At 50.1% G+C, this 21,996-nt stretch overlaps 1 protein-coding gene across 5 annotated transcripts; it reads left to right on the top strand.

The window, feature by feature from the left end:
* Positions 1-564: 564 nt before the first annotated feature.
* NUMBL (NUMB like endocytic adaptor protein) lies at positions 565-21,822 on the top strand. 5 transcript variants are annotated; one of them, XM_081031074.1, is made up of 10 exons: positions 565-794; positions 4,235-4,319; positions 6,250-6,389; positions 7,251-7,325; positions 7,414-7,488; positions 8,461-8,601; positions 12,773-12,962; positions 15,980-16,285; positions 19,139-19,264; positions 20,063-21,822. In XM_081031074.1, the coding sequence occupies exons 1-10, from the start codon at positions 771-773 to the stop codon at positions 20,692-20,694; spliced, it is 1,794 nt and encodes a 597-aa protein (XP_080887200.1). In that variant the 5' UTR covers positions 565-770; the 3' UTR covers positions 20,695-21,822. The 5 variants fall into 5 exon arrangements, with proteins under 5 accessions (XP_080887200.1, XP_080887202.1, XP_080887201.1 ...); XM_081031076.1 differs by having other exon boundaries at positions 594-794; positions 4,240-4,319; XM_081031075.1 differs by having other exon boundaries at positions 623-794; positions 15,983-16,285; positions 20,063-21,761.
* Positions 21,823-21,996: the final 174 nt, after the last annotated feature.

The following is a 21,996-nucleotide window of genomic DNA, read 5'->3' as shown; positions in this document are numbered from 1 at the left end:
AATGCCCCTGCCAGCTGCTTTGCCAAACCCACAGGATCGGGCGGGAGTGGGGGCGCAGCGAAAGCCAGAACCGCGCCCTGGTCTCAGCCCGGCGCCCCCGCCGCCAAAGCCGAGCAGATCGCGCACCCGGACGCCGGGGTCTATTCATTCCCCCTCCCATTCCTTGCAAAAAGTGCCTCGTCACCGCTTCTGCCCGCCCCCGCTGGGCTGGGAGAACCGTGGGGTTAGCTGTAAGGTTTGAGGATGTGGGGCGGCGAGACGCCTCCCGAAGTAACTCTTTCAGACGTATAACTGAAGGGGATCTGAGGTCGGGGGTCACGGAGGGACTGGGAGCCCAGGCTTGGAACGACCTGGGGGGAATCGCAGCAAGGCTCAAATGAATGCTCTGCCAGGGACTGGCCAATGGGCGGGGCGGGGCGGAGGCCGCAGCAGAGAAGGCGGGGTCATACTTTGCATATGGGCGTGGTCTGAGGGCAAAGGGGCGGGGCTCGAGCCGACTAGGCGCTCGGCTGGGGCGGGGCCTTTGCACATCCAGCAGGCGGTAGGCCAGTGGGCGGGGCCGAGACGGGAGGGGCGCTCCCCCGCCCCCGGAACGGAATCCTCGGGGAGCGGAGCAGGCTCGCGCGCGTGCATCCCGCACCATCCCTCGGCCCCCGGCCCTGGCCCCCGTCAGACAGAGCTGCCGCCGCCGCCGCCGCCGCCTCAGAGCAGCAGCATTCGGGAATCCGGACCCAGCCCGGGCGGCGGAGGCGGGGGCGCCGGGGCCCTGGATGTCCCGCAGCGCGGCGGCCAGCGTGAGAAGGGCGGGAGAGGGGGGCTCGGGTGGGGGGCGGCGCCGCTGCTGATGTGGCGGAGGGTGGGAGGCGACCGCTGCGCTCGGATGGAGAGAAGGTGCCAAGGCTGGAGAGGGTGGTCCTGGGTGGGGGTCCACGAACAGACCCTCATCAAGCCAAAGCTTGGGAGACGGGTTTAACGTACAGGCCCTCCCTTGCTAAGGCTCTAGAGATAGGGATCGCGGACACAGATTTCCCCCTCAGAAAAATCAAGGACAGTGGGGCAGATTCTCCGTACAACTCCCTAGGCAGCGTTTTGAGGATGGGTCTGGAGCAAAGTCCCCAGATGAAGCCAAGGCCTCCAGGAGGCGATTCCAGACCAAACGCCATCCTGACCCCTCCCTGCCTGAGGGGGTCTCTGAGTACAACAACCCTCTAGGCAAGGTCTTGAGGATGGAGTCTCTGAACACAGCTTCCCCACCAGGCCAAGGCCTGGGGGGCTTCTAGGCAGCCTGTCCCCAGGCCTCAGAGGCATCCTGGGCATAGCATTCCCCCCCCCCCCCAGTCCTTGGGCTGTGTCCCAGGAACAGCCCCTTCTCAACAAGGTCCCTATGCCTGGGACTCCATCCCCCACCCCACCCAGCCTGAATAAAATAAGGCAAATTTCAGGTACCTCTTCCATTACTAAGGGTTGGTCAAGGGTCCCAGGGCACAGGTCCCGCGGGCTGGCCCCTTTGTCCCTGGGGCTGTTCACCTATCTGAGAGCGGCCCCACCCGCAGATAATGCTCTGCCTCCCCCTCTTGGTTCTGGCCCCCAAGGCTCCAGGATTCAAGCTTGGGGGGGGTGCTCCCCAAGGACCCGGTACAGCCCTGTCTGCAGCCTCAGAGGTGATGGTGGCTTTGTGTGTGGTACCTGGGGGGGAGGGGGAAACAAGCGATGGGGAAGTGGCTAAGAGTGTAACCCCGTATTTGTGTGCCGTAGCTGGTGACTATGAGAAATCCTGTGTGTGTATGTGTTTCGTGTTTGTGGTTGCATCTGGTGGTGTCTGTGTTTCTGTGTGTGATCCTAGCATTTGTGTGACTGCATGTGTGTATGACAGCTGCTCACTGTGCAGGACCCGGTACTTTTTAGTCTGTTTGAGTGTGTGCATGGTTGTGACTGTGTGGTTGTGTCTTTGATTCCATCTTTTGTGACCCTGTGTTTGTGTGCTTTGGTGACTATAACTGGGTATGTGACAGTATATGTGTTCAGTCTGCAGGTGGGCATGTGTGTGGCTGACTGAAGATGGGAGTGGAGTTGTAACTGTAAGTGGAGTTGTGTATGACCCTGTACATGTGCAACTCTCCCAATGACTGAACGTTTTGTGGTTGTCTATGACTAATTTTAATGTGTGTCACACATGGGTCTGTGACACACAATGTCCCTGCAACTCTGGGTGTGTGACTGCCATTGTATATGAAGTCAGTCACATTGTGCTTATGTGACTGGGGTTGTGTGATGGCACTGTGACTTGTGTGCTTGTATGACAGGGATTGCATGTTCAAAGCCATGTCTGTGTGTGTGACCAGGGTTGTATAAATGACTACATCTACCTCTGTGTTGATACTGAGTGATTTTGTGCATGAATAGTCGTGAATGTGTGATTTGGGTTATGTACTGGACTTGGGCTCTAAAAGCCTGGCTTAATGGGTTATTTCATTGTGTTTGACTCAGGATATAGGTGTGTGTCTCTGTATGGTGGCTCCAGGTAACTGTAACTGTGTGTGTTTGTGGGAGTGTGTGTATATGACTGTAGCTTCTATATTTGTGTGTGACCTGCGTGTCTGACTCTGGGTGACTCTCTGTACTTGTGTCTGTGTCATGGACTGTGAGAGTGTGTATCTATAGTTCTGTAGCTGTTTGGTATGTGAGTGCGTGCATGCTGGACTGCTTGTGTTTGAGTGTGTGATTTAGTGACAGGGTTACTGTCCCCTGAGTGTACATGGCTCCATCAGGAACTGTGTGAACGCAGCTCTAAATGCTGTGTCTGGGTCACTGCATTTCTGAGCATACACCTGACTGTGCTTGTAATGTGTGAAATGGAAATTGTGTACTGATGTCTCTGTGTGTGAGATACGTCTGTCCACATGGGGCTGTGATTGTATATGGACACTAACTTGTCTGTGTGACTTGTATGTTTGCATGAAGAGAGACTATGTGTTTCTCTGTGGTGCTATGACATGGTACAGCTGAGTATGGGATGCTGGGTGACAGTATTATGACTGATAGATGGCCGGGTAATGTGGACACTGATGCTGTGTGACTTTGCATTCATGACCACTTCTGCAATGTGTATGGCTGTGAATCTGAACCACCGGCTATCTTGCTGTGTCTAATAGTTGTCTCCGGGTGGTTGTATGCATGTCTTGGGTGTGCGTGCCTGTTTCTCTACAATGCATGGGCCATAGACATCAGTGTCTCTGTGTGTGATTGGGGGTGGAAGACTGTCCCTATAAGTTAGCTGATACTGTGACCAAATATGTGCCCCTACGACTGAGTATGTGACTGTGTGACAGTGTGTGACCAAAAAGGTGTGTTGGTGTGACTGATACAAGTGGCTAAGTGTCCATGTGCAGCTCCGTGCCTTCAGATGATTAAACACATGTGGCTGTGACTGGGTGTGTCTGTGTGTGACCAAATGTGTGTATTTCTGCATGCATTCATGACCAGATGTCAACACACATCAGTGGAGCTAGGTGTGACAATTGTGTGTGGCTATGATTATGTCTGTGTGACTGGGTGTGATTCTATGTGGGTGAGTCTGTGACGTGAGTATCTTGGGTGGCTGCCTGAGGAAATATAACTGTCATTGGGTGTGGCTCTATGTGTGCCACTCTAGTGGATATGCCTGGGCTCAGCTCTTTGTATGTGGCTGAGAAAATAGAAGTGACCAAACATTAGTAGCTGATGTGACAGTGGTTGTGGCAGTGCCTAGGAAGGCTGGGACTCTATATGCATGTGGACAAATGTCTGTAGTGGAGACTGTGTAGATCTGTGACTATGGCTATGTGACCAGATGTTTGTATTGGCTGTGACTGTTTAGGTGTGACAGAGCCATGCCTGGGTACTAGGGACAACTGTAGATGTGAGTTGCATGCATACATGTGACTATGTTTGTGTGTATCCCTGGATGTGTTTATAAAGGACAAGGCCACTCCTTCCTCACACCGTCACCGTGGATACTGAGGGCCTCCTGGGGCCAGGATATCCCCCAACAAATTCCCCCAAATACCCCTACTCATTTCTGGGCCCTTGCAACCAGGTGGCTCATCTCCCTTCTTAGCAGTTGCTGTGACAACCAGGCTCTCATCCAAGCCTGAGATGGAGGGAGGGGTTGGCTGTTGTCCAAAGATGGGGTGAAGTAGGGGACTGAGCCCTATCCCAAGCCAACCTCTCACCTTTTCCTCTCTCTCTTGGGCAGGGCAGACCCAGGAGGCCTGAGCAGCATCTGCCTCCAGCCCCCTGTGGGGCCCTGGGGCCCCCTGAAACCTCCAGGACGGAGCCAGGTGAGTGACTAGCTGGTGACAGGACAAGGGCTGAATGGGTGGGTGGGCCTGCCTAGCATGACCAGAGGAACTGTCCCTGCAATCACACAGTCCTAATTACACTCCCGAGTGGACACCCTCAAACATCTTCCCTGTACACTCAGTGACTGTCCGAGCCTGACTTGTGCACAGACACACACATCTAGACTATGTCACACACACACTGGGACATTCAGACACACACCAACCTCCCCACACCCACAGGCGCAAGGTCACACAAACATACACATTCCCAGACAACACCCAGACTCACACAGGCAACTACAGGTACTAACCAGATACCGACTCTTAGATACACATTCTCAATGGATGAACCCTGGCACACAGTCTCCCAGACAACACACACAGACCCACACTTTTACAGACACCAGCCACACTTTCACAAGCAGACACAGCCTCACAGATAGCATCTGGGGACCCATGCTCTCCCAAAGAGTTATGCTTCTGCACACAGTGTCACAAATACTAACCAGCACTCTCATAGACAACAGCTATGTTCTCACGGTCACAGTCCCACAAATAACACTCATGAACACACTCTCAAAGACAACAACTTCACGTTCTCACATACCCTCACAGCTGCACAGGGACGTACTGACACACCCTCAGAACAACGCTCATGGACCCAGCTCTATGACGACAGCCACATGCTCTGACACAGACACACCCTCACAAACAATAGCTGCACTCTTGGACATAGATATGGTCTCTTGGGTAACTCACAGACACACACTGTCATAGGTAACAGTCATCAAAGACAATAGCCGCACCCTCACACAGACACACGGCTTCGCAGACAACAGTTTCCTGCCCAGAAACACATCCTCACAGGCAGCGTTTCCTGACACACACTCACAACCATTCTCATACATAGATACCTTTCAGCAACAACCTTTAGGGACCTACACTCACAGACAACAACCCCACTCTTGGACACAGACTCCCACTCTCATAAACAACCATTCTCAGACCTTCGTCCTTCCATACAGCACTCAGAAATAGACACACCCGCAAACCATAGTTGCATGCTCAGCTCTAGACATCCTCCCAGGTAGCATTTAGGAACACACCAGCTGCACACTTGCTTGCACACACAGAGTCCCCATCTGCTGTTGGTGCTCTGTCCTCGGTGTCCCCGCACCCTTCTCCTGGGACTGTCCCTTTGGCGATCAGTCAGTGAAGAGCATTTTGGTCAGCGAAGACTGCCTTTGTGGCCGCCCACCCCTACCTCTGATGGTCACAGATGCATACCACCCCAGGGGTCCTGCCTTAGACTAGACTCAGTTGTCAGGGCAGTATCCTAGAGGCACAGAGACAAGCCCCCGTCCTCCACACCCTCTGGCTGGGCTCTGGACCTCAATTTCTGGACCTTCTGAGTCCCCCCATATCGAACCCATGCCCTCCAGTCCCCCTACATCTGACCCATGCAATTCCCAACTCCTGTGCCCTCTGACCACCTTACCCCGTGACCTCCTACCCCTAAAACACCTGTTCTCACGACCCTCGACGCCGATGCTCTCTAATCCGCATGCCCTCCAATGCCTTGATTTTCCATTACTTTGCATCCTCATGCTTCTAAATTGTAACATCCCCCATCTCCAGACCCCTAAAAGCTGTGACCCCTATCCCAGACCTCCCTGCTCCTTCACCCCACATCTTCTGAATCCCCACACTGACTCTTAACGTTTCCCTCCCTTATGTTACCCTCTTTCCCCATGTCCCCTGACTGCTGATGATCAGAGTTCCCTAAATGTCATGTCCGCTTACCCAGTGACCCTGTAACCCGATTCCCTTGTTATCTGACTCTATGCTCCCTGAGCAGTGTCAGTCCCGCTTGAGCCCCATGCTTCTGATCCCTGCCCTTGACCCACTCCGTGTCCTGTGTCACCAGACGGGGCGGGCACCATGAACAAGTTACGGCAGAGCCTGCGGCGGCGGAAGCCAGCCTACGTGCCAGAGGCGTCACGCCCGCACCAGTGGCAGGCAGACGAGGACGCAGTGCGCAAGGGCACGTGCAGCTTCCCAGTCAGGGTGAGTGGACGGGGCACTGTGCGCATGCGGGTCCAGGGCGCTGGGCGAGTTGGACGAAGTCTTGTTCTGTGTGGCAGAGACATCGTTATCTTCAAAGAACTGTGGAGCCTGTCCTTCAGAATTGAGATTAAAAACCAACACACATTCTCTTGTGCCAGGAAGATGTTACCTGAGGGATGTCCTGCCTGAGTCACCCCATTTTGTGGGAGCTCACAATTTCCAGAGGGCACTGGAAAGTCACAAAAATTCTGTTGCATTTGCAAAGCCCTCTATGACCCTTTACAACTGCACACTACACTTTGGTAAAGGAGACAGCAGGGTGCAGGTTCAAATCTTAACTTGGTTCCCTCACCCAGAAGCAGACTGTAAGTGTGAGGGGTCCAGTGGGAGGTGCAGGAAATGCTGGTGGGAGTGAGGAAAGGAAGGCAGCCATTCAAGGGTGTGTTACTAAACTGCAGACGTGGGCAACTGAGCTTAACGCCACTGAGGACTCTGGGAAATAGAGCCACCGGCCCATGAAGGCTGGGGCAAGAGGACCGCAACTCCCATCATTCGTTGCGTGGGGCCAGTCCTCAGGCACAGAGATGCAGATGCTGGCACTCCAAAGGACAACAGTGACGGGTTAAGGCCCAGGGACAGAGGCAGGATGGTAATCAGTACTACACGCTGTGCCTCTGCTTTCTCATCTGTACATTTGGATGGGAATGGGCAACCCGCCTTGTAGAGTTGAGGTAAGAGGAGATGAGTTAATAAGTGTGATACGTTTAGGACACTGTGTGATACATTGCAGCTGCTCAGAGAACACTAGGAATGACTGATTACTGTGCTTATTTCATGTCTTCCCATCGTCTCCCTCCCAAGTACCTGGGCCACGTGGAGGTGGAGGAGTCCCGTGGAATGCACGTGTGTGAAGATGCTGTGAAGAAGTTGAAGGCAGTGAGTGAGGGGCTGGCATAGGGAAGGGGCAGGGTCAGACTGGAAGAGGCAGCCCTGACCATGCCTTCTGTTCTCCCCTCCACCCCAGATGGGCCGGAAGTCCGTGAAGTCTGTCCTGTGGGTGTCAGCTGATGGGCTCCGAGTCGTGGATGACAAGACCAAGGTAGGAGCATGTGAGAGGGTGGGAGTAGGCACCAGTGGGCCACTATCCTCTCTCTGCTGGAATGGGGCCAAGGATGCTTTCCCACCCACCTCTAGGATTTCCCTTCCTCAGAGACCTTCTAGACTATGCCATGTGCTCTTGGAACATCTTGGCACACTCCACAGTCATAATTCAGGACTGAGTCCTGTGGTTATTTGTGAGCTGGCATAGAGAGTGGGTAAGAGCATAGACTGTGGAGCAGCTGCCTTAGCTCGGATCCCAGTTCACCCACTTACCAGCTGGGTGACCCCGGGTATAAGATATAACCCTTCCGTGCTTCAATTGTATCCTCTGTAAAATGAGACACCACTGAGAAAGTATATGCAAATAGTTTAAAACTATGCCTGGTACAGTGTAAGTGTTCAGATCAATGAATGTTAGTTGTTATATGTTTATTGTCAGTCTACCCAGCCAGACAGGAGCTCCGTGGCACCAGGATCTGGGTATCTGTTTGCTCACTATTAAATTCCCTGCCTCTAGCCCAGAGACTGCCAGAAGAGGCAGCCAGCACATGAGAGTCAGCTTAATGCCCGAACAGGATCGACACCTTTCCACAGGCAGTTCCCTCAGCCTAAAATACTGTTCCCTGCCTTTTGCCTCTAGGAAGCTTTGCTTGACTCCCCCCGAAGTTGGGTCAAGCACCTCCTCTTGTCTCCTGCAGACCCATGTGCCTCCCCTATCCTGGCCCTGACCCCTCTGCCTGAGCCCCCTTCATTACAGCCTGGCTGGGACTCTGGACCCTCTCCTGGTAATGAGTCTGATTCCTGCGCTAAACTGAGAGCCGCCCCATGCCAGCAGGCTTCACAGCTGTTTCAGTGACTGCTGGGTGCCTACCCTAGTCAGGATGGAATATAAAGCAGACACTAAAAGACTTTTGAATGAATACATGAAAGACAGTTCACATTCCTCTCCTGGCTTCCCGGCCCCTCCCAGGACCTGCTGGTAGACCAGACCATCGAAAAGGTCTCCTTTTGTGCTCCTGACCGCAACCTGGACAAGGCTTTCTCTTACATCTGCCGTGATGGGACCACCCGCCGCTGGATCTGCCACTGTTTCCTGGCACTCAAGGACTCCGTGAGTATCACCGAAGCCCAAAGCCAGCTGACTCTTCTCTCCCATTCCCTGGCATTCCAGCCCCATCCCGGGCTGGCTGAGTGGAGTTGAGCAAGCCACTCACCTGTCCTCTCCAGGCCTGGTGCCCTCATGTGGAAAAGGGGCTGTACACGCACCTCCTAACAGGATTATTGTGGACTTGACTAGGTTAATACAGAGGACTTAGAACAATGCCTGGCACATAGGAAGTGTTCAGGAAAACATTTGTTGTCATCTTGCTCCTCGTTATCAATAGTTCTTCATGTTTCTCTAATGTTTCTCATTGAGGAACCATGTCCAGCTCCATGAGTTTTTGCTTATGGATAAACACCACCCAGGTCAAGTTATAGAGAGTTTCCTGTCCCCAGCAGGCTCTCTCAGGCCCTTCTCAAACTATACCCTTCACTCTTTCTTTCGCCTCAATGCATTTTGCCTGTGTTTTTTTTTTTATATTGGGAGTGTGGGGATTGTCAAGGTCCCCTCTGAGAATTGGATAAAAGCAACAAGTGTACTGTCTTCTCAGAAGCATGCTAACAGTTAGGGTTCTGAGGCTTGTTACAGATACCAGTGATTTCAGTGAGATAGAAGTTTGAGTTTCATGTGAAAGACATCCAAAGGCAGGCAGTGCAGCAGTGGTGTGGTTCCTCTCCACTCATCAGGGACCAGGGCTCCTTTTATCTTGTTGGTCCGCTGAGGTATGGCTTCCACTCCCTGACCCAGGATGGCTGCACATGCTCCAGCCTTCACATCTTCATCCCAACCGCAGAAAGGAGGCAGACATAAACAGGGGCACCCCCTTTCCTTTTTCAGAGCTGTGTATCATTTCTAATTACCTACATTCCATTGGTCAGAACCTAGTCGCTTGGACAGGGTTCAGGTAGGAACCTGCAAAAGATGGTTATCCAGTTGTCCCAGCACCATCTATTAGAGAGACTCTTCCTTCTCCAGTTGAAAAGTCTTGGAATCCACATTAATAATCAATTGACCGTAGACGTGTGTGTATATATCTAGGATCTCAATTTTATTTCATTGGTCTGCATGTCCTTACGCCAGTATCGCACTGTTTTGATTACTGAAGCTTGGAAATAAGTTTTTAAATTGCAAAGTGTTAGTTCTTCTATTTTGTTCTTTCTCAAAATTATTGTGGATATTCTGGGTCCCTGGCAAGTCCATAGGAATTTTAGGATCAGCTTTTCCATTTCTCTAAGAGTCCATTGGGATTTTTATAGGGATTGCATTAAATCTGTAGATCACTTTTGGAAATATTGCCATCTTGATAAGCAATAGTAAGTCAATATTAAGAAGATTAAGTCTTCCAACCCAAGTATTTCCGTTTATTTAGGTCTTCTTCAATTTCTTTCAGCAATGTTTTGTCGTTTTCAGTGTATGTGTCTTTCATTTCCTTGGTTATATTTATTCCTAACCGTTTTGTTCTTTAAGATGCTATTGTAAATGGAATTGTCTTAATTTCGTTTTTGGATTGTTAACTGCTGGTGTATATAGCTGTACCTGATTTTTGTTGATCTTGTGTCTTGCAACTTTGCTGAATTCATTTGTTAACACTAATAGTTTGTGGATCCTTTAGGACTTTCGACATATAAGATTATGGCATCAGTAAATATTGAGATAATTTTACTTCTCCCTTTCCAATTTGGACGCCTTTTATTTCTTTTTCTTATGTAATTATTCTGGCTAGAACTTCCAGTGTGGCATCTTTGTCTTGTTCCAGATCTTAGGGGAAAGCTTTTATTCTTCCACCATTTAGTATGATGTTGGCTGTGACTTTTTCATAAATGTCCTGTATCAGGTTGAGGAAGTTCCCATCTATTCCAAGTTTGTTGAGTGTTTTTTTTAATCATGAGAGGGTGTTGAATTTTGTCAAATGCTTTTTCTGCATCAATCAAGACGATCATGTGTTTTTTCTTGCTTCATTCTAATTGTGTGTATTACATTGACTGATTTTTGTGTTGAACCAACTTTACATTCCTGGGACCAGTCTCACTTGATGATGGTGCGTAATCGTTGTACTATGCTGCTGGGTTCAGTTTATTAGTATTTTGTTGAGGATTTTTGTCCCCAAGTTTAACTCTAAGACTATATGGCTGAGCATCTTGGTTAGGAAACAAGTCTGACAGATCTCATGAGAATCCCAATGCTGCCGCTCGTGATGAGTGTGTTGACTGAGCCTGTTTCTTTATCTATAAAATGGGGTCATCAGAGTGTCCACCTCCTGGCACTGTTGCGAGGAGTCTGTAAAAGGATGCAAGTCAGGGATCAGCTCAGGGCCAGATTTATGGCAGATGTTTGTTGGCACATGAGTGGTTTTTTCTGTACCTGGCTCTGTGCTGCATGCCTTGCATGCATTAGTGCACCTAATATTTGCAAAAACCCTGTGAAGCAGGTGCTGTTAGGGCCCTCATTTTATAGATGACGAGGCTTATGCACTGAGAGGTGAAGTGATTTTCTTTTTTTCTTTTTTTTGAATTTTTTTATTGGGGAATATTGGGGAACAGTGTGTTTCTCCAGGTCCCATCAGCTCCAAGTCATTGTCCTTCAATCTAGTTGTGGAGGGCGCAGCTCAGCTCCAAGTCCAGTCGCTGTTTTCAATCTTTAGTTGCAGAGGACGCAGCCCACCATCCCATGCGGGAATTGAACCGGCAACCTTGTTGAGAGCTCGCACTCTAACCAACTGAGCCATCCGGCCGCCCCTCCGGAAGCTCAGCGGCAGCTCATTGTCTTCAGTCTAGTTGTGGAGGGCGCAGCACATTGGCCCATGTGGGAATCGAACTGGCAACCCTGTTGTTCAGAGCTCGCACTCTAACCAACTGAGCCATCTGGCCGCCCCTGAAGTGATTTTCTTGAGAACTCACAGCTGGGAAGTGGGAAGCCAGCATCAATTCCAGGCTGTCTGGCCTTGGAGCCTCTCAAGTAGACACTCAGGAAAATGTAGCTATTGTTTTTACTCCCAAAGTTTTATGAAAAAATTTTATGAAAAAATTTTCAAGCTTGCAGCAAAGTGGAAAGACTTATGCAGCAATCAGTCACCTGTACACACACCACTCAGATCCTGCTATTCACATTTGCCTATACTCACTTTATGATTTATCTGCCCATCTCATTTTTGATGCATTTCAGAGTTGCAGATACCAGAATACTTTCCCCAGACACTTCAGCGTGCATACCATTAAGTAGAATTTATATTTTTTCCAACTCTTTTTCTTTTGGAATAAAACACATGTTGTCCACAAACCTTAGTTATACTTTTGTTGATTATGACAACTGTTTACACCTGTATAAGCCAAACCCCTGTCAAGCTCTAGAACATGGCCACCACCATGGTCCCTCCCCTCCTGCCCCTTCCCAGTCAGGCCCCACCCTCACCCCTAAGAAATAGCCAGTGTTCTGTCTTTTTCCGTCATAGATTAGTTTTGCCTATTCTAGACCTTCATATAAATGGAGGCATACAGCATTGCACTCTTTTTTTTCCCTTTTTCTTTTTATTCCCATCCTTCCACCCACCCCTGTTTGGCAACCATCAGCTTTGTTCTCTATATCTGTAGGCCTGTTTCTGTTTTGTTTGTTTATTTTGTTTTTTTTGGATTCCACATATAAGGGAAATCATACAGTATTTTTCTTTGTCTGTCTGACTTTTTTCTCTTACCATAATTCCCTCTAGGTCCATCTCTGTTGTCCCAAATGGAATATATGTGGAACATTACTTAGCCATAAAAAGAGTGAAATCTTGCCATTTGGGCAAGGTATATATTTCTTCACACACACACACACACGCACACACACGCATGCACACACACCATATCTTATCTTCTTTATCCATTCATTTAGTAGTGGATACCTAGATTGCTTCCTTATCTTGGCTAATACTAGTAAAGTTGCAATGAGCAAGTGTCTTTTCGAATTAGTAGTTTTGTTTCCTTCTGATCAGTACCCATGAGTAGAATTGCTGAGTCGTATGGCAGCTCTAGTTTTAATTTTTTGAGGAATCCCCATAATATTGCACTCTTGTTTCTGGGGCCCAGAGATGAAGCTCTTCGGGATCACCCAGCATCTAGCTGTTGGAACCCAGCGCTCCTGGCGGCCAATCTCACAATACAGTGTCTCTAACCCCCATCCCACCCCCAACCTCTTCCCACAGGGTGAGAGGCTGAGCCACGCTGTGGGCTGTGCTTTTGCAGCCTGCCTGGAGCGGAAGCAGCGGCGGGAAAAGGAATGCGGGGTCACAGCTGCCTTCGATGCCAGCCGCACAAGCTTCGCCCGCGAGGGTTCCTTCCGCCTGTCTGGGGGTGGGCGGCCTGTTGAGCGAGAGGCCCCAGATAAAAAGAAAGGTGGGTATTGCCCAGAGGCAGGGTTGGGCATAGAGGGGGCCCTGGTGGGGCCAAGGGTCCAGTCTGCAGGGAGAGCTGCAGAGGTGCAGGGACTCTACAGTTTACAAAGCAGAACACCAACCATAAGTTTGGTTACAGTTTATAAAGCTCACTTCAGTTTAAGGAGCTCTGTGGGTAGTATTCTGTAGGCCACAAATCCTGGCAAAGCTCACGAAGTGCTTTATTACCTGCCAACTCAGGGAGGTTCCCAGGCTTTTCAAACTGTGTATCAAGACCTGTTCATGGGTTGTGAAGTCAGTTTGCTAGACTGTGGCTGGCATTTGAAAAAATGAAGTAGAAAAGAATAGGAAATATCAGAGTAATGGAGTGTAGTAAGGATAGTATGGTTTGATGATACTTCTCTGTCAGTGTTTATATTTACATGCATGTGTACATTTTGTATGTGTGTATGTGGATCGGGTGACCATGTCAAAGGTATTTCTTTCTCAGGGTTGCCATCAAGAAAGTTTGAAAAATGCCGAATAAACTCTAATAACATTCTAGGTAAATGGCCAATACTTTGTAAGTTCTCAAACAGTGCTTTTAAAAATATAAGTGTATTATGTGCCAAGTCACGATGTAATTTAATTTTTTCCCTGTGGATTCTAGCTTTTAAATATTTGGGAAACACTGCTTAGAATTGACAAAGAATTTACCATTAGGAACTGTTCCAGGTTACAGGAGACTAAAGAGACTTGACAAATATTAATAAATGCAATGTGTGGTCTTGAATTGGACCCTGGATTGTATGCATATATAAAAGAGCATCTATAAAGGACATGATTGGGACATTGGGGGAAATGGGAATAGGGACTACACATGATTTTAGCCAAAAGGCTGAGAAGCGATGGGAATAGGGACTGTAGATTGGCTAATGGGATCATATCCATGTTAAGTTTCCCAAGTGAGAAATTGTACTGTGCTTCTGTAGGAGACTGTCATTGTTCTTAGGAGGTACCTGCTTAAGGTTTTGGGATTGAGTTGTCTGTGACTTTCTCTTAAATGGTACAGAACAAAAAACTCTGGAAGGAGGGAAGGAGCAAATCTGGTGACATGTTAACCCTGGGGACCATAGGTTAAGAGAACCTGCATGCTCAGTGTTCCATTAGGATATCTTTTCTGTATGTTTAAAATATTTCTAACTAAAAAGTTAGGACACCAGAAGTTTTTATTACTTACTAGGATATTAGAGTTTGTGAAATACATTTTTATCTGTAAGTTACATAACCATTTACAAACCTCTTTACAAATTTACACAGCTCTTCTCTCACAGCTTACAAAGTATTTTACTGTTTACCTCATCTATTAGCACCTGCAAAGAATTTTATCATGGACAAAACAGATTACAACGTGAAGTTAACAGAGGGTCTGGTAGAGTATATGATGTTTGACTGTTTACAGAGAACACACTGAGTATACAGCCCTTCACAGTCTATAAATATTTCTTTACCGTTTATATAGGAGATTAGAATTTACAAAGACTATTGTCATATGCTTTACAGTTTGAAAAGGGTTTTGCTATTTCCAAAGGATATTAGTTTCCAGGTACTTTGCACTGTAGAAAGCACTTTACAGCTTGCACAGCAAAATGAGAGTTTATGAAGTGCATTACGATTTGCCGAACGTATCACAGTGTTTTGCCGATGGTGCGCTTATTCAGGCTCAAGGCACTGCAGTTGTACAAAGAGCTCTTCCCAATTTAGCAGTGGAGGAGTGCGCTGTCCACAGAGTTGTTTACTAAGCTTTTGTCGGATTCCAAAGCATGGAACATTCACTGCCTCAACTGACCCTCAAAGGAGGCCCTGGAGGCAGCCAGAGGGATGTTTATTCCAGGTTTACAGTCGGGAAACTGGAGCCCAGAGAGGGGAGGGGATTTCCTGAAGTCACACAGTAAGGTGGGGGCAGAGGTGGTTTCCTGGTTCCAGCCTGTCCCGGGCTGTTTCCACTGTCCTGGGCCAGGCCTCGGTGAGAACCTCACTGCCTCCATCTGGAAGATGGGAGAAGAAATGCTAGGTGATTTTCCTGCCCTCTCTGGGCCTGAGGGGCCAGAGCATTCAGGCTGCAGCATTCAGGCTGCAGCATGAGTGAGGACCTGATTGGAGGATGGATGTTTGTCTTTGTGTATTGGCAGGGGTGAGAGGATCCTGCCATTAAAGAGCATGCCTTGTGCTGAGTGGGGAAGGCAGGTGTCCCCCAGTGGACAATGGACAGTCCCAGAGTGAAGGGAGCCCATACTGAGAGCCTGGAAAGATCTGGAAAGTTCCCCAGAGGAAGTAGTGTGCCAAGCTAGGTCTAGAAGGATGGGTAGCAATTAGATGAAGGGAGGAAGTACTTGAGATCTGAAGAATGGGTTGTGAGGAGGTAGAGAGGTAGAGAGAAGAGCAGACAGAATGACAGAGGAAGATAGTCTGACATGGAGCGACCGGGCCAGAGGGAGAGAGGTTAGGGCAATTGTTTAGACTGCTGACTCCGGAGTCAGCCTGCCTCTTTCTAGCACTGTGGTTTGGGCAAGTCACTTACCATTGCTGGGCCTCAGTTTCTATATCTGTAAAATGGAGATACTGGTAGTATTGACAGTAGGGTGGTTGTGAGGATTGAATGAGTTAATAATTTCAAAGCACTTGGAACAAGGCCTGATACGTTGGTCATGCACCAAATAAGTGTCCATTAAATTAATTAGAAAATGAGACAGAAGGTCTCACAGGGAAAAACAGCGGGAGCAGCAGAGGAAGACAGATTGGGGGCAGAAAGCTAGAGACACAGAAGGTCAGGTTGGGGGACAATTCCCCAAGAGCCTCCTGGGGAAAGTGGTCTTGGGTGGGGATGAGGGACATTTTGGGGCCCTGACCAGCCTGTGTTGAGGACAAGATACATTGCGTAAGGAAGACAGCCTTGGGGAATAATCAAGGGGACCGGGTGGGAGAGGCCTCAAATGCCAAGATAAGGTATCTAACCACCTGTCTCCCTCATGTCTCCAGCAGAGGCAGCAGCTGCGCCCAGTGCAGCTCCCGGCCCTGCCCAGCCTGGGCACGTGTCCCCAACACCGGCCACCACATCCCCGGGCGAGAAGGGTGAGGCGGGCACCCCGGTGGCTGCAGGCACCACTGCGGCTGCCATCCCCCGGCGCCATGCCCCACTGGAGCAGCTGGTTCGCCAAGGCTCCTTCCGTGGGTTCCCAGCACTCAGCCAGAAGAACTCGCCTTTCAAACGGCAGCTGAGCCTACGGCTGAACGAGCTGCCATCCACGCTGCAGCGCCGCACTGACTTCCAGGTGAAGGGCACAGGTAAGTCTTGGGCTCAGTGGGCAGGGACATCAGGATCAATAACCCTCTTTGTGTACACAAGAGAGAGAGAAGAGGTGGTAGGCGCCATGATGGATTCGCACTGTCTGCCAAGGGCAAAGTCAAGAGAGGTAGAACACATCATGATCAATTCGCAATGTCTGCCACAGGCAAGAGAGATCGATTAGCAATGTCTGCCATGGGCAAGGGGAGGAGGGCAGCTGCACGGATGCTGTGCTTTTGCTCAGGAGGAGACTGAGGCACCAAGGCTTACGCTTCCTTCAAGCATTTGGCCAGTGGAGTGACGCAGTCTGGCCAGGTGAAGAATACAGGTAGTCCTCAGGCTGAGAGGAAAGGAGGGTTGTGATGGATTAGCAGGGTCTGCCCAGGGCAAGGAGAACAGAGTGACGGCTTACATCGTGATCTCCTTACAGTGTCTGGCATGAGCAAGAAAAAGAAGCAGGTAGCACACCACATGATTACTTAGCAACGTTTACCGCAGGCAAGGAAAACAGAGCAGCAGGAGTGTTGTATTTGCCCCAGGAGAGACCCCCAGAATTTGGCCAGAGGAAACTTGAGGTGGAGGGCACCAGTGAGCATGGGGATCATGGGGTCAGGGAGCATAGTGATGGATTCATGATGTCACCTGTGGGCAAAGGATGGGGCAGGGGCAACACCCACTAGCATCGATTAGCCATGTCTTCCAGGGACAATGAAGAGGAAAGAGGTGGTGCATCATCATTGATTAGCAATGTCTGCCACGGGAGGAGATAGGAGACAGGCAGTATAAATGTCCTGTTTTGCTTGGATGGAAGATGGACTTAAAAGGACCAGTCCTCTCTTCCAGCACTTGGCCAGTAGAGCCATGAGGTCTGGCCAGGTGAGGGGTGAGGTGAGCAAAGAGTTTAGTCGTAATAAAGCATTGTGTTTGGTTACTAATTTCTGCTGTGTGCCAAGGGAAAGAGAGAGGTGGCCCATGTCGTGACCGACAGTAAATATTGCCATGGGCAAGGGAGAGGAGAGATGGCATGGTACCATGTTTTGCCTGAGGGAGACAGGCAGGAGGACTGCCTCTCCTCCCAGCCGTCAGTGAAGTCATGTGGTCTGGCCCGCTCTCATGCCTCCATACGCCAAATCTGAGACACCTACCCATCCTGGCCTCTGGGACTGGTGTGGGAAGTGTTGCTTTGTATCCAGGGGGCTGGGCTTCTCCAGAAGATGACTGCTGAGCCGATGCCAGTGCTTGATGAGAATGAGGCACACTCACTCCATGTTCCACGGCATCACTTGGCCGTCACACATCCTCAGACTCGCTGTCCTCTTGCAGCCTGACACGAAGCACCCCCCAAGGCTGTCATACATGCTCCCGGAGAGGTGGCAGGCTCCCCAGGTTTGTTTGGAAGCCTCACACTCCTGTAGCCAGTTGCACACTTGCTTGAATGTCACTTGCCACACAAAATTTCACTGCCTCACACAGTTGTCACAGTCTGCTGTAGTGTCACACACACTCCGTATGTAGTCACACACTCAGTCATGTGCATTCTAGAATCACACACACTTGGAAGTTGCATACACTTAGAAAGCACATATCCAGATCTAGAAATCATACACCCAGATTTACACACACTCACAAACCACACACTCAGATTCACACACACTTGGACGTCACACATGCACACTCATGCATCCCACAGGTGGATTGGCTCACACTGGGGAATCACAATCAGGATACCACACACCTGGATTTCAGTTACACTCAGATGCCAGACCCTCAGCCGCTGCACACCCATTGGATTAATACACACAGTCATCACGGAATTGACTAGAAACCACTTACACTCCCACCTGCTCCTTGGAGCGTCATGCCCACTCCTTGGTGATAGCCACTTGCTGAGGTATCACAGCACTTAGCGTGTGAGCACTTAGTGTGTGAGGACCACACACATAGCGGTCCTCTGTTGTTTATTCAGTTGGTAACTTTGCTTATCCCGAGGGCTCATGAGGCCACCACACCTGGTCAGTGTCTCCTGTCTTCCTGGCACAGGTGTATCTCGGCCCTCGTGATGTATGTTATAGGCCAGTCTGGGTCGGGTGGACAGGGCCCCACTTCACCCAAAGCGGGACAAATGATCCCCAGCGAGTGTGGCCAACGTCCGTTTTGACTGGTCAATGCTCTTGCCATACATGTCATTGAACATATTTTTAAATTAATAGATGTTAAACATTTCAAATATTTCTTCTGGTTTATGGCTACACACAGGTTCTCCTTCACTTGGGGTCTCTGAGGCTGAGACCAAAGAAAGAGTCTGACAATTCCATCATTACATCAAGAGTTGGTTAAGGGAACTTACATACGAGGCACATCTTGGGCAGCAGCAAGACGAGGTGGATATCCTTGTGCCATATGGCAGGCGCTACACGGTTGTGTAGGACAGAGCCGGATGGAGGGAGTACTGGAGTGTGATCCCCCAGATAAGGGGGAAGGCCTTACACGCTTGCCCAGGACAGGGCAAAGGCCTGTTCCAGGAACCAGCACTCCTGAGGCCTGAGGGGTCGACCAGACAGTCTCTGAGGGAATTTACAGGAAGCAGTCTCTGTTCTGCCCGTGTTCTAGCTTATGGGCCTGGCAGCGGTCATGCATGGAATACTCCTTCCGCTACACCAGCATCACACCCTACTTGTACCCCTCAGATGTCACACACATACATGCACAAAGTTGTCATTTTTGTGGTCATGGCCATTAGTGCACAGTGGACCCACTGACCCACACCCACACACTCTGTGAGAGGGCGCCCTGAGGGCATAAGGGTCAAGAACAGGACTGTTCACTGATTTCCATCCTTCCTGACTTCCCAGTGCCTGAAATGGAGCCCCCTGGTGCCAGTGACAGTGACGGCATCAATGCTCTGTGCACACAGATCAGCTCGTCCTTTGCCAGTGCTGGAGCCCCAGCGCCAGGGCCACCACCGCCAGTGCCCACAGGTAAGTGCAACCCTTCTCCTGGGCGGACGCCTGCATATCCCTGCTCCATGTAGGGCTACCTCAGGGATTCCAGGGACCTTGGAATCCCACAGGCTTAGAATATGGGTCATCTCAGAGCCATGGGATCACCTTAGACCCATGGGATCAATTTCAAACTTCCTGTCTTAGAAAAATAAAATTTAGAAACCTCCAGCCTTAGAATCCCAGGATAATAGAACCCAACAGATTTGGAACCGTGAAACCTTAGACTCTCACGGTTTTAGAAGAGGGCTTCCTGAGAAACCGTGCCATGGAGTCACTTAGGGCTGTGGGCTTATCCTAGCACCCGTAGGAACACCTTAGGATAGCAAACATGTAAACTTAAAACTCAGTAATCTTAGAAAACACAAATTTCGCACTGTTGAACCTCATTCATTATGTTAGCATAGTACAGTCTGAGAAAGATCCATGGAGCTTCAGAATCTTAGCCTCCTAAAACAATTCATTCTCAAAATATCAGAACCAGGGGTGATATTAAAAACACTTAATAACAGGGAAGCCAGCCTGGGTGATTGTCAGTCCTGCCTATACTTTCCCATCGTGGGGCCTTAGACTCTCAGAACTATATTTGAACTGTATTTTCTTAGCACTGAGAAAACATTATGTGATCCAGGTTTGTTAAGCCACTTGCCCAGGATCAGCACAGCTAGTGAGGAGTGGAGCTGGATTCAAGGCAGGCAGCCTGGCTCGAGTCTGATCCCAGCCTAGGGTTCTTTCCAATCTAGCCCATGCCCTCACCTGCCCCTCTCCTCTCTCCAGGGACTTCTGCCTGGGGTGAGCCCTCCATGGCCCCTGCAGCTGCCTTCCAGCCTGGGCACAAGCGCACCCCTTCGGAGGCCGAGAGGTGGCTAGAGGAGGTATCCCAGGTGGCCAAAGCACAGCAGCAGCAGCAGCAGCAAGCGGCCTCAGTACCCACTGTGCCCTCGGTGCCCCCTGCCCTGCAGCCCTTTCCCACCTCCATGGGGCCCTTTGATGCTGCACCTGCCCAGGTGGCCGTGTTCCTGCCACCTCCACACATGCAGCCCCCCTTTGTGCCCACCTACCCGGGCTTGGGCTACCCGCCCATGCCCCATGTGCCCGTGGTGGGCATCACACCCTCACAGATGGTGGCCAACGCCTTCTGCTCAGCTGCCCAGCTCCAGACCCAGCCCGCCACCCTGCTTGGGAAAGCTGGGGCCTTCCCACCTCCTGCTGTGCCCAGTGCCCCTGGGGGCCAGGCCCGCCCGCGTCCTAATGGGGCACCCTGGCCCCCAGAGCCAGCACCTGCCCCGGCCCCTGAGTTGGACCCCTTTGAGGCCCAGTGGGCAGCATTAGAAGGCAAACCCACTGTAGAGAAGCCTTCCAACCCCTTCTCGGGTGACTTGCAGAAGACCTTTGAGATAGAACTGTAGCCCGAGCCTCCCTGCCCACCCTGTTATTTCCAGGTGCCCCACGTCTGGGAGTGGAGGCCCAACCTTTCCCCTCATCCTGCTCCCTGGGGCTGTGCCCCTCAACACCCCCTCTAATCCCTTTTTTCGACTATCCCCACAAGCACTACGGAACCGACATTGAGACAGGTTGCAACAGGATGGAATTCAGGGACCGACCCAGCCTGACTAAGGGACCCATTTCACTGCCAGACTTCAGCTGGCAATGGCCCTTTGCCCCCACCTCAGACACGGGGATGGCCACAGTACCACTGAGTGCCCTCGGTTCAAGTTACATTTCCCAGTTTCTGTTGTTGACCTTCCACTTTCCAGTGTTGGGTGGGATGGGGGAGGAATGCCCACTTGGGGGATCTACTGGGCCCCACACAGGTGCCCACCCCAAGTCTGGTTTCCCCTCCCCCATACACAGCACAAGCAAAGGGCTTCCCTCTGCCCACCCGCTGCGTTCACTGCCAATGCTGTGCTCACCCTTATCACCCCTCCCCCCACTTGGGGGCCCACATCTTCCTCTGGCCAAGGTCTTATGGGGGCAGGGGCCAAGTTGGGGGCTCAGGAGTGGGGTAGAGGGAAGGGGAAGGAGTTGCTCAGTTACCTCACTTCAGTGCCCGTTGGGGAGGGGTCCAGAGGAAAGCGGAGGGGTGCCTGGCGGGTACTTTTCTATCTTTTATTTCCAGATTTTTTTGTATCTAAACTTGCAGATTTGTATTATACAAGGACAGCCAATAAAGGAAGAATATAATGGTGCCCCTCGGGAAAGCGGGGTGTGTTTCCAGGGGTATCCTTTCCTCCTGAGTCATCCCCTAAAACAGGAGGGTCTCCCTGTATAATGACCTCTGAGTCAGAACATAGCAGGTAACAGCTGACCCAACACTGGAGAGGTGAGTAGTAAAGGGTACCCTAAATTAATCACCCCATTTCTGATTCTTACAGATTTTGAACCAAAGAATTTAAAAAATTATAATCTGCTGCTAATAAGTTCAGTATTAAAATTTCAAATAATGAGGTTTGGAATAGTATATCTTTGAGTTGGCAAATTCTTGTGTCGTCAGTTGTGTTTTCTGTATCTTAGGCCAAAGTGTCATCTGATGTGGCAGCATGTTGTTTTTAAGTCTTTTATTTCTTGGGTCCCTTGATATCATCTACTAGATATATATTTTTTAAGTATATAAATAATATGTTTAATTCTTTATAGCTCTTTAAAATGAGGTGATTGATTTGGTGAAACCCAATATTATATCCCCATTTGACAGATGGGGAAGTTGGGTC

Source organism: Rhinolophus hipposideros, assembly GCF_964194185.1.
Source record: "Rhinolophus hipposideros genome assembly, chromosome: 21".
Taxonomy (NCBI): Eukaryota; Metazoa; Chordata; class Mammalia; order Chiroptera; family Rhinolophidae; genus Rhinolophus; species Rhinolophus hipposideros.
Note: the sequence above shows the minus strand (reverse complement) of the source record. Positions and strands in the feature narration are given on the sequence as shown.

Bases quoted from the DNA above. Each gene is read 5' to 3' on its own strand.
- NUMBL (XM_081031073.1), top strand. From the start codon at position 2,016: ATGTGTTCAGTCTGCAGGTGGGCATGTGTGTGGCTGACTGAAGATGGG. The intron at 7,326-7,413 runs GTGAGTGAGGGG...CCTCCACCCCAG, and splicing joins CTGTGAAGAAGTTGAAGGCA to ATGGGCCGGAAGTCCGTGAA. The intron at 19,265-20,062 runs GTAAGTGCAACC...TCCTCTCTCCAG, and splicing joins ACCACCGCCAGTGCCCACAG to GGACTTCTGCCTGGGGTGAG.